Raw genomic sequence first — 11,449 nt, forward strand, 5'->3', positions numbered from 1 at the left:
TGCCACCTCTCCGCAGCCACCCTTGGACTCTCACCCACTCCCCAGCATCCCATCTCCCCCATCCCCACCCTCACCACCCTCCTCTTCTTCCTCCAGCTTTTTGTGAGGAGGACATCAACCTGTGGATAACTGGTCTCAACTGGCTGGTGGCGGACACCCAGAAAGCCCAGACCCCGCTGCAGATTGAGAGGTGAGGAAAGACCAGCAGGTTCCATTTCTGGTCCCCATCTGGGGGACAACCCCCCCCGGCTTTTGTCCCCCTGGGGCTGAGCACCATCTGACCATCCATTCCTTCCCAGGTGGCTGCGGAAGCAGTTTGATGGGATGGACCGGGCACGGGAAGGCAGGTGAGCACCGACATGGCTCCATGCCGGGAAGTGGCCGGTAGGTTCAGCTGAACAAGACCATATCCCTCCAGTTGCATCCTGCATCTGGAGGCTAAGCCAGGCTGGGGTGGGGCAAGGTAGGACCAGGTTATTTGGGGTGCACAAAAAATCAGAGACTTGAGGGCAAGTCCCCTCCTCGCTGCCCATAAACATCTTCCCAAGACAGGAAAGACCCCAAATCAAGTGAATTTGAACTTCAATGATTATGGGGATGGGCATCATCTCCAGATGGGACAGTGCCTTAGAGCACCCAACTGGTTCTTGGACGCACTCTCTCTCCCTGACCTTCTGTTCACGCTCATGTCAGACCCCATGTAATTAGAGGTCTTGTGCCGCTGTGGGGGGCCCACACTCCGTGAGGGTGGGACCCCTATGCCAGAGGCCATACTGGCACCAGCAGTTGGGGTGGGACCCTTGGTGCCACCTGCTGAGACACATCCAGGAGTTGTCCATCCTCTGTGGGGTCTGGCCAGCGCCCTGATAGCAGCTTGACCTCCCACAGCATCACAGTGAAGGACCTGAAGGCCATGCTGCCCCAGGTGAACTACCGCGTCCCCAACATGAGGTTCCTGCGGGACAAGATCGTGGTAAGGACTCCCTGGGCACCCCAGCTATGACGGCCTTCAAGCCCCCACAGCCAGGCTGGAGCTACCCCGGTGTCACCAGCTCCAGATGGGTGGCCACCCTGGTCTCACTCAGCCCCGTCTCCCACAGGAGGTGGAAGCCAGGAATGAGATGACTTTCTCCCACTTCATCCAGTTCTACAAAAACCTGATGTTTGATGCCCAGAAGTCGGTAAGAGCCACAGCTTGTCCTCCTGAGCATCCCCTGCCCGGTGCGGCGCGTCCACCACCAGCCAAGCCTGGTCCCCTCCTTTGCCTTGCAGGTCATCGAGCAGCTGGAGCTCTCCTTCCCCTTGCGGTGAGTATCCCAGGAGCCCTGTGGCTCCCATCCCAGATGGCATTCCAAGGGTCGGATCCCTTGGGTGGGCAACGGGACAGAGTAGGGGGTGGGAGCAGGGATGGGAGTGGAAATGGGAGCGGGAATGGGAGCAGTGATGGGAGAGGGGATGGGAGTGGGGATGGGAGTGGGGATGAGCAGAGATGGGACTGGGAATAGGAGCAGAAAGGGGAGCAGGGATGGGAGAGGGGATGGAAGAAGGGATAAGAACTGGGATGGAGGAGGGATGGAAATGGGAGCGGGTACAAGCAGCAAAGGGAGAGAAGCTGAGACCAGGGACAGAAGCAGAGATGAGGAAAGGGGTGGGAGTGGTGAGGGGAGCAGGGATGAGCAGGAGCAGGAGAAGCAATGGGAGCACAGGTGGGAGCAGGAATAGGATAGGGGATGGGAGCAGGGATGGGAGAGGGGATGGAAGAGGGGATTGGAGCTGGGATGGGAGTGGGAATGAGCAAGGATGGAGTGGAGATGAGAGCAGGGATTTGAGCAGGGATGGGTGTCCATATGGAAACAGGAATGTGAGTAGGGATGGGTGCCAGGGATGTAGGGACATGTCACCCTGCCCTCCTCCCCATATCCTGGGGCAATGCTGCACACTCCGGCTATGTGCCCACCCCTCCCAGGTCACAGGGTGACACTGGGAGTGTTTTCTCCAGCAGCACCCAGCACTCGAGGTCTCCCTTGCACCCCCCATGGCCTGTGCCATGCTTTCCCCAGGCCCTTTGCCAGCTGCTGCAGCTGTCGGGAGTGGGGAGGGACTGGGGGACATTGGGGGGCTGAGCTGCAGGTGGGTGCTGGCAGCCTTGGCATTCCCACGGGGTCTACCCCAGCTCCTGCTCCTGCTCCTCACTGATGGCTGCTCTGTGTCCCAGGAATGTGGACCGCCCCGAGCTCTGCCAAGTCTCCCTCTACGACTTCCAGAAGTTCCTGCTGCATGATCAGAAGGTGGGTGCTCTTCAAGACCCCCGTGGCATCCCATGGCCACAACACTGGGGACCCCCATGGGATGACCCAGTCTGGTACCTCCCGTAACGGTGGCCCTGTTTGCACCCCAGGAAGCCTGGGCCAGCGATGTGGGCATGGTGCGGGACTACATGTGCACCTACCTCAAGGAGAGCTCCAGTGAGGGGACAGACCCCTCCTTCCAGCTGGATGAGGTGGGTGGCCTCTCGCAGCACCTACCCAGGGGTGTCTCTCCGGCTCCATCAGGCTCTGACCTCTCTGCTTCCCTCTCAGTTCCTCACGTACCTCTTCTCCAAGGAGAACATGGTGATGGATGCCAAGTATGAGCGTGTGGTGCCTGAGGAAATGAACCACCCCCTGTCCCAGTACTGGATCTCCTCCTCCCACAACACGTAAGGACAGGGTGGGCACTCCTCAGGGACCTCTCTAAGCATCCCATCACCCTGACTGGAGCAGCCCTGGCCGCTGATGCTCTCTCTCTCTCCTCTGCAGGTACCTGACAGGGGACCAGTTCTCCAGTGAGTCCTCCCTGGAGGCATATGCCCGCTGCCTGCGCATGGGCTGCCGCTGCATCGAGCGTGAGTCCCCGTAGCTCTTCGCAGAGGAGCTAAGCTCCCACCAGCACCTCGCCTCACATCCCCTGCACCCATCCCACGGCACTGGGAAGGGGGATCTTCCCTGTCCTTTGGGGACTTGCAAACATGGTCCCCAGTGCAGAGTCAGTGACCAGCATGTTAACCAAGGTGTCTCCCCACTCAGTGGACTGCTGGGATGGCCCAGATGATCTCCCCATCATCTACCATGGCCACACGCTCACCTCCAAGATCAAGTTCCTGGATGTGCTGCACACCATCAAGGAGCATGCGTTTGTCACTTCTGAGTAAGCCCCAGTGACCCTCCAGTTCTGAGCTGGGCAGGTAACATGTCCTTAGCCTTCATCCGAGGCCACCACTCCCACCTGCTTCCTCCAGGTTCCCCATCATTCTCTCCATTGAAGACCACTGCAGCATCGTCCAGCAGAGGAACATGGCTTCCCACTTCAAGAAGGTCTTTGGGGACATGCTACTCACCAAGCCAGTGGACATCAATGCTGATGAGTTGCCCTCACCCACCCAGCTCAAGAAGAAGATCCTAATCAAGGTGCAGAGTGGGGACCACCCCAAAGCCCCTCTTTGTAAGAGGACAAGCACCATGTGGGGTTGGGAGGGATGGTGATTCTCCCAAATCCTAGGACTCAAGAGCAATATCCCTCTGCACACAGTAGGACCTATCTCCAATATTCTATTGCAAAGTGCAGACAAGGGGAACAGTGGGCAGTGGGAAGGAACCTGCAGCAGCAGGCACCTGAGGGCTGGGAGCTCAGGGTGATGGGGACACCACGCCCATCGCTGAGCTCTCCTCCCTGGACTGTCCCCAGCACAAGAAGCTGGTCGAAGGGAACCTGTACGAGGAGGTATCCACTGCCAGTTACTCAGAGAACGACATCAGCAACTCCATCAAGAACGGCATCCTCTACCTTGAAGACCCCATCGACCATGTAAGCGTATCGCTGCTGATGGCAGCCAGGGGCCAGGGATGAGCACTGGGGTTTGGGTTAGGCACGGGGCACAAGCTCTCCTAGACCATTGCAGTACTGTGAGGGATGAGAGAGGACAGAAACGGGCATCTCCAAAGCCCTTCCCTCCATGCCATCATCCTCCCTGCCCCAGTGACACTTTTCCTCCCTCCCAGACCTGGAGCCCCCATTATTTTGTCCTGACGAGCAACAAGATCTACTACTCCGAGGAGACATCTCGCTACCAGTTCAATGAGGATGAAGAGGAGGTGGAGCAGAAGGAGGTGCGTGAGAGGCAGGATGTGTCCGTGGGCTGGGGGGATTTAAGGAGGACTCTGTGAGGGGGGGCAAGAGGGTGGCAATGCCCATTTTGGGGTGAACTTGCAGGAGTTCAACAACAACGAGCTGCACTTCACGGAGAAGTGGTTCCACGGGAAGCTGGGAGGTGGCCGTGATGGTCGACAGATCGCCGAGAAGCTGCTGCATGAGTACTGCACCGAGACGGGCGGCAAGGACGGCACCTTCCTGGTGCGCGAGAGCGAGACCTTCGTGGGCGACTACACCCTCTCCTTCTGGTAGGAGTCCTGGGGGGGTCCAACCCTTGCCAAGCCAGTCTGGGCATCCCACCAGGGGTTGGTCCTCCAGCCAATCCCCTGTTTGGTGGCTGGAATGGCTATTTTGGGGGGGAAATGGCACCTTTTTGTGCAGCACGCAGACCCTCGAGTGCATGGACCTGAATTGACTCACCCCTGACTGACTTTCCCCCACCACCACGGCAGGAGGTCCAGCCGAGTGCAGCATTGCCGGATCCACTCGCGGCAGGAGGCCGGGGCCACCAAGTTCTACCTGACAGACAACCTGGTCTTTGACAGCCTCTACAATCTCATCTGCCACTACCGCGAGGTGCCGCTCCGCTGCAACGAGTTCGAGATGCGCCTCACCGACCCCGTCCCCCAACCCAATGCCCATGAGAGCAAAGAGTGAGGATGGTCCCCATCCCCATCCCCTCGGTCCCTTGGGTTCACCAGCCTCTTCCATCCCTGGTGTCAGGTCTTGGGTGCCCCCCAGGGTGTGGGGATGGTGGTGCCAGCTCACCACCTCCATGTTCTGCCCGGCCAGGTGGTACCACGCCAGCTTGACACGCCTGCAGGCCGAGCACATGCTGATGCGAGTCCCACGGGATGGAGCCTTCCTGGTGCGCAAACGCAGCGAACCCAACTCCTATGCCATCTCCTTCCGGTGAGTGTGGCCATCACAAGGCCAGTTGGGGTTGGCCTCAGTGCCCATGTTGCTGCCCAAACTGAGAACTGCCTGGCTCATGTCTCATGGCTCACGTCCACGTGGGGTGGCAGAGCTTTGCTCTGGATCAACAGGGTGACACGGTTGGATGCATGATGCTGTCACAGGGCAGGACATTCCCAGCTGCAGTGATGGGAAAGCCACTGTCCTCAGGGTGGTCACATCAGTGACATCCCTTCTGGGGTGGAGTATCACCTCCTGCTTGTCCCCATCATGGCCGCCCCTCACATATCCCCTCCTTGGCTCTCTTGGTCCCAGGGCGGAGGGGAAGATCAAGCACTGCCGCATCCAGCAGGAAGGTCGGCTCTTCATGCTGGGCAGCTCGGCTGAGTTCGAGAGCCTGGTGGACCTCATCAGCTACTATGAGAAGCACCCGCTTTACCGCAAGATGAAGCTGCGTTACCCCATCAACGAGGAGACCCTGGAGAAGATGGGCACCACCGTGAGTGCTCCTGGCAGTGGGAGTAGTAGGGACAAGGGCTCCATGCCATGGGCAACCAAGCCCCATCCCCAGTTCCACCATGGTCTTCTCCAGCCTCTTGGTTGAAGACCAGCCAGAACTGGCTGAGCTTGTTCCACAGCCATTGCCCACAGTTATAGCTGTGCTGTAATTCCCTTCCAACAAGTTGCAAAGGGACATTATGTCCCTCTCAACCTCCCCTCGATCATGCATGGTAGTCTGGCTCCCACCACATCCCCTTGCAGTATCTGGGTGACCCACTTAGGCATTTCTCCTTGCAGGAGCTGGACTATGGAGCCCTGTATGAGGTGCGGACTCCCCACTTCTATGTAGAGGCCAACAAGATGCCAATGGCCAGGGTAAGGGGCTAATCTGATGTTCCTGGGAGGTGGAGGGTGGTGAGACATGATGATTCTAGTGCTGGGGCTTCTGGGTGGTCCCCTGCCAAGACCCATCACATTTCCCACCACTGACCTGAGAAGTGGTGACGTTTTGTTGCATTTTTCTGACCCTCAAACAATGCTGGAGCTGGACCCTTCCTGCATCACCATCACCTGGGGACAGGCCAAGCATCAGCAACAAAATTATCACAGCATGGTGGGTGGGACAGGTCTGTGGAGAGCCCAGCTGGAGCAAGGACCAGGCATAAGTTTGCCCCAACAGCAAGGAAACCCCCATGGTTCCCTTTGTACTGGGGAACCCCAAAAGAGCAGCTCTGGGGTCAGTTCCCAGGTGATGTATTGTCCATCCTCAGAGGTTTTTGGGACTGGGCTGGTCTTGGAGATGACCCAATCTCCATCCTTGAAGGTTTTAGGGACTAGGCTGGTCTTGGACCTGCCCTATCCTCAGAGGTGTTTGGGACTGGGCTGGTCTTGGAGCTGACCCTGGAGGGGGCTGAACTGGAGCCCCAGGGTTCCTTCCCTGTGATCCTACAATCTCATGGTCCAGCACTGCTGTTCCTTAAAGGTCCCCTTGCAGAGAGCAGCTCCCAGGCTAAGACCAGACATGTGAAAACTTAACCCAAAGGTGTTTTCCAGTGAGTGTGGTAATATCGGGGAATTAACCCCTTCAGTGCACCGGGAGAAACCACTGGGGGACCCAGAAGAGGACTCCGCTTTGCACTGAACTCAGTGGTCCTACAAGACCACCTCTAGCCTGTCCCCTCTAACATGTCTCACTGCTGGCGCGAGCAATTTGGATGCAAAACTTGGAGTTGTCAGACCCTCAGGAGTCCCCTTGCTCCACCATGGGGGCTTGAGAGGCTGGACGCTGTCCACCAGCATCCCCAGGCACTGGGTGGTGACACGTGTCCCTCTCCCCTGTGGCCCAGTGCACAGTGAAGGCTCTCTATGATTACAAAGCGCAGCGGGAGGATGAGCTGTCATTCTGCAAGCAGGCCATCATCCACAACGTTGACAAGCAGGACGGTGGCTGGTAAGAGTGCTCGGGTGGCCTCCCCAGGGTGGGCATTGCTCTGGGTGGGAGGTGGAAGAGACCACCCTGGGTTTTCCTCCTCTAGTGGGTTTTAACTGCCTCCTTTTCTGTCCCCCCACCCCCTTCTCCACCCGCTCCCCAACATCGTACTCAGCATGAACGCCCCTGTCCCCATCCCCAAATTGGTCCGCTTGCCTTGATCCTCTCACCCCTTGCAGGTGGCGGGGGGACTACGGGGGCAAGAAGCAACTGTGGTTCCCGGCCAACTATGTGGAGGAGATCGTCAGCACGCAAGCGCTGGAGCAGGATGAGGCTGTGAGTGCCATGTCCTCTCCCTTGGGGCCAAGGGAGATGGAGATGCTCCCAGCCTTGTGTCAGCCTGGACCCTTATTATCCAGAGGAGATGCCCATGGTCCTGGTCCAGTGCAGACCCTTATCCAGAGGCTGGCAGATGCTCCCAGCCCGGCTTCAGCTTGGACCTTTTCTGGAAGCTGGAGGATGATCCCAGTCCTGTGCCAGCCCAGACCATTACCCAGAGGCTGGGGGATGCCCCATCATGGAGCAGAGCATACCAAGAGGGTGTTTTTTCCCTACTTTTCTCTGACTTGGACGATTCGAAGGGCCAGAGGGAAGCTGTCAGGTGGAGCAGGCACCAGGCTCAGCCCCACATGCCTTCTCCACCACCCCCTTCTCTTTCTTCTCTTGCAGTCATCGGAAAACAGCCCCCTGGGAAACTTCTTGAAGGGCTTCATCGATGTGCCATCCTGCCACGTTGGTGAGTGTCCCCACCATGTCCTGGAATGGCCTGTGCCCCACGCTGAAGCTCTGTGCCAGGAGCTGAGGCTTCCCAAACTCATCCCGCAGTCGCCAGCCAGGCTTGTGCTTGGCACAAGGTGACGGAAAGAAACATGGGGCTGGGTTTGGGGGGACTTGGCTAGTTTGGGAGGAATTTGGAGGTCCAAAGGATTCAGGGGACATTTACATCTCAGAAAAACGGGAGGAGGACCCCAGCTGCTGGTGGGGTGCCAGGAGGGGCTGGTGGGGGCCCAGGAGTGGGACCGCTGAGGTTTCGTTTGCTCCACAGAGCCATCCGTTGGGAATGTCTTCGAGTAAAGCCCCCCTCTGATGTCCTTATAGTTATCTCCAAAGACGGGAGGAGCTCCAAACCATTTGTCTTCACCATCCATTCCCAGCAGATGTCCCACGCAGCCCAGTCACTGGATGTGGCCGCGGACACGCAGGAGGAACTCAGCGAGTGGGTGGCCAAGATCCGAGAGGCCACGCAGAATGCTGACGCCAGGGTGAGGGGCACCGGGGTGCAGAGGATGACATTGGATGGTCCCAATCCCAGCCATGGTCCCCAGTGTCTGTGCGGGAGGAGTCCGAGGGGGAGACTTTCAGCTCCTGTTTTCCCTTGTGCAGATGCAAGAGGGGAAGATCATGGAGCGGAGGAAGAAGATCGCACTGGAGCTTTCTGAGCTGGTTGTGTATTGCCGACCGGTGCCATTTGATGAGGACAGTAAGAGCTGCAGAACAGGGGTGTGGGGGGTAATGGGATGAACATGGGAAGAGGTGGGTTGGGGAAACCAAGCAGTCATGGTGGGCCACCCCCAGGCCACCAGAGAGGCCCATGTCCTCCACTGATGGACACCTTGATGCTTTCAGAGATTGGCACAGACAAGGCGTGCTACCGGGACATGTCCTCCTTCCCGGAGACCAAGGCAGAGAAGTATGCCAACCGCAGCAAGGGCAAGAAGTTCCTGCAGTACAACCGGCGCCAGCTCAGCCGCATCTACCCCAAAGGGCAGCGCCTGGACTCCTCCAACTATGACCCGTTGCCCATGTGGATCTGCGGTAGCCAGCTTGTGGCCCTCAACTTCCAGACACCTGGTAAATCCTGCTCCTGGGGCGGTGGCTGGGCTCGTCCCTGAAGGGCACCTCAAAATCTCCATCCCCGGTGGCTCTGCCCTGGGGCCTGTTGCTGGAGGTGGTTTGGATGATCTCTCCAACCTTTGTCCTCCTGCCGATGGGGACATCTCCATGGGGCTTCATGCAAAACCCAGCTGGATCCCTTCTCCAATCAGGGTTGGGGGCTCCTAACAGGGGGTTTGTCAGGGCAGGACCTTCTGCCCAAGGGCATTGGGGAGGTCTGTGAACCCCATGGCTCAGAGCTGCTCTGTCCCCATGGCCACAGACAAGCCGATGCAGCTGAACCAGGCGCTCTTCATGCTCGGTGGCCGCAGCGGCTACGTCCTGCAGCCTGACATCATGAGGGATGAGACTTTTGACCCCTTTGACAAGAACAGCCTGAAGATCGTGGAGCCTATCACGGTCCAGCTGCAGGCAAGTGAGCGAGGACAGCAACTCCACCTTGAGGTGGTCAACATCAAGATGGGGACTTGCTTCTTCCTCATTTTTGCTTCAACTGGGACTGGCTTGAGGAGTCCTTCTTTGCCCAGCGTGGCCAGGCCTCACCCTCCTCTTCCTCCCCCAGATCCTCGGTGCCAGGCACCTGCCCAAGAATGGGAGGAGCATCGTGTGCCCCTTCGTGGAGGTGGAGGTGTGCGGCTCCGAGTACGACAACAGCAAGAACAAGACGGACGTTGTAGGTGAGTGTCCGCCCCGGTGATGTTCCCACCAAGTCCCTGTGCCCTGGAGACAGGTGGGGACACCAGGACAAGCCTAACTGTGCCCTTCGGGGTTCTCTGGGACATGTGGGTGATGAGGTTGGCTTCTGTGGAGGAGTGAAGAGTGTGCTGCTGGTGATGTCCATGCATCTGACCCTCCCTGCTCTTTCCTCATCCTCCAGCCGACAATGGCTTCAATCCCGTCTGGCTCTTCAAGCAGTTCGTCTTTGACATAAACAACCCCGAGTTCGCCTTTCTCCGCTTCGTGGTGTACGAGGAGGACATGTTCAGTGACCCCAACTTCTTGGCACAAGCCACCTTCCCTGTCAAGGGCCTCAAAACAGGTATGGTCCTTCCATTCACACCACCGTCATCATCATCATCATCATCATCACAGAATGGTAGAATGATCTAGTCCAACCCCCTGCAATTATCATCATCATCATCTCCTCAAAGATTTGGCCATAGCGAGGGGCTCGGCCCCTGCTGTGGCACTGAGCTTGTGCTGTGGTGTTGTGTCCAGGCTACCGGTCAGTGCCGTTGAAGAACAGCTACACTGAGGACCTGGAGCTCGCTGCCCTCCTCATCCACATTGAGATCATCAACGCCAAGGCAGGTGGCCCAGGCAGCTTGGGGAACCTTGTGTCTCAGTTTCCCCAGCTGGAGCAAGGGGCAACAGCACCCTGGGGTGTCCTGTCCACTCCATCAGCCTCATACCCTTGTGTCAGAGCAGGAGGAAGATGAGGAGAACCTCTACTCATCCATCCAGCAGCTACGGGACCGTGCCAGTGAGCTCTCCAGCCAGGTCTCCAGCTACGAGCGCACCAACGGCTGTGACTCCCGCTACCAGCAGCGGCTTGATGAGCTCCGGGCAGCCCAGGAGCGGCTCATGGAGCTCACTGAAGTCCGCAACCGCAAGTGAGTGTCCCCTCCTCGTGGCTTCGGGAGGTCCCTCTTGAAAGGGTCCCTAAGGCCACCACCCTCCTCCCCACCAGGTTGATGGAGAAGAAGAAGAGGGACAGGCAGATGGTCACCAAACGCAGCTGAGCTGGAGGGACATGAGCCTGCCAGCCTGCTGTGGACCTTCCCCACCTCCTCCTCTCCTGCTGCCAAGGGAGGTGGGGTGGCCGGATCGGGACCCCCTCCACGCCCGGGACCGGGTGATAGTGACGTGACAAATTTGGGGACAAAAGGGGACTTCGGGTAGCTCTGCCTGTGACGTCTCTCCATCGGGGTGAGGTGGGAGGCAGGACGCTCTGGTGTAAATCCCTGGGGCCTCCAGCTTCATCCCATGTCCCCTGGGACTTGTGGCCACATCCTTGTCCCCAAGGGGCAGCCACCACGGCTCCTCTTCACCCTCCCTCCTCTGTGTCCCACCACCCCATGGCAGGGAGGTGTGATAAGCCCTGTGCCTGACAGGGAAACTGAGGCATGGATATCCAGCTGGCCCAGGATGGGGCGTGACCGGCCACCTCCATCCTGGCGACAGCGAGGCACAAGGATGGGGACACAGGGGACATTTGGGGGAGGTTAGGGGGGCATTTTGCCCTCCCCCCAGTATAAATATCTGTATTTTCTTCTTTTATCAGCGTGTACATACGGCGTGGGGCAGGGCGGGAGGTGTCACCAGCCACAGTGTTAGGGCACAGGAGGGACCCCAAACTGTCCAGCAATGTCCCCAGCATGGGAACAAGGGAGCAGAGGACCAGGTCTGGGGGTGCCCTGCGGGGCAGGGTGGCCGGTAACAGGATGCCCCGAGCGGGCACCG

The 11,449-nt window shown here is 58.6% G+C and overlaps 1 protein-coding gene across 1 annotated transcript in view; it reads left to right on the forward strand.

The window, feature by feature from the left end:
* LOC104494933 (1-phosphatidylinositol 4,5-bisphosphate phosphodiesterase gamma-1-like) overlaps nt 1-10,728 on the forward strand; it is a gene marked incomplete at its 5' end in the record, with an annotated part of 10,984 nt that extends 256 nt beyond the window's left edge. Inside the window, 30 exons of the mRNA XM_010137836.1 lie at nt 97-190; nt 300-347; nt 889-973; nt 1,101-1,181; nt 1,273-1,307; nt 2,216-2,288; nt 2,399-2,500; nt 2,580-2,698; nt 2,799-2,884; nt 3,066-3,186; nt 3,278-3,446; nt 3,724-3,843; nt 4,038-4,145; nt 4,249-4,436; nt 4,641-4,841; nt 4,981-5,100; nt 5,419-5,602; nt 5,902-5,979; nt 6,951-7,054; nt 7,273-7,369; nt 7,763-7,829; nt 8,192-8,355; nt 8,477-8,573; nt 8,720-8,944; nt 9,249-9,397; nt 9,549-9,663; nt 9,864-10,025; nt 10,205-10,293; nt 10,415-10,599; nt 10,677-10,728. Coding sequence (XP_010136138.1) covers nt 97-190; nt 300-347; nt 889-973; nt 1,101-1,181; nt 1,273-1,307; nt 2,216-2,288; nt 2,399-2,500; nt 2,580-2,698; nt 2,799-2,884; nt 3,066-3,186; nt 3,278-3,446; nt 3,724-3,843; nt 4,038-4,145; nt 4,249-4,436; nt 4,641-4,841; nt 4,981-5,100; nt 5,419-5,602; nt 5,902-5,979; nt 6,951-7,054; nt 7,273-7,369; nt 7,763-7,829; nt 8,192-8,355; nt 8,477-8,573; nt 8,720-8,944; nt 9,249-9,397; nt 9,549-9,663; nt 9,864-10,025; nt 10,205-10,293; nt 10,415-10,599; nt 10,677-10,728 — 3,518 coding nt within the window. The remainder of the gene's footprint in view (nt 1-96; nt 191-299; nt 348-888; nt 974-1,100; nt 1,182-1,272; nt 1,308-2,215; nt 2,289-2,398; nt 2,501-2,579; nt 2,699-2,798; nt 2,885-3,065; nt 3,187-3,277; nt 3,447-3,723; nt 3,844-4,037; nt 4,146-4,248; nt 4,437-4,640; nt 4,842-4,980; nt 5,101-5,418; nt 5,603-5,901; nt 5,980-6,950; nt 7,055-7,272; nt 7,370-7,762; nt 7,830-8,191; nt 8,356-8,476; nt 8,574-8,719; nt 8,945-9,248; nt 9,398-9,548; nt 9,664-9,863; nt 10,026-10,204; nt 10,294-10,414; nt 10,600-10,676) is intronic.
* Nucleotides 10,729-11,449: the final 721 nt, after the last annotated feature.

Source organism: Buceros rhinoceros, unplaced genomic scaffold, assembly GCF_000710305.1.
Source record: "Buceros rhinoceros silvestris isolate BGI_N320 unplaced genomic scaffold, ASM71030v1 scaffold44706, whole genome shotgun sequence".
NCBI classification, from domain to species: domain Eukaryota; kingdom Metazoa; phylum Chordata; class Aves; order Bucerotiformes; family Bucerotidae; genus Buceros; species Buceros rhinoceros.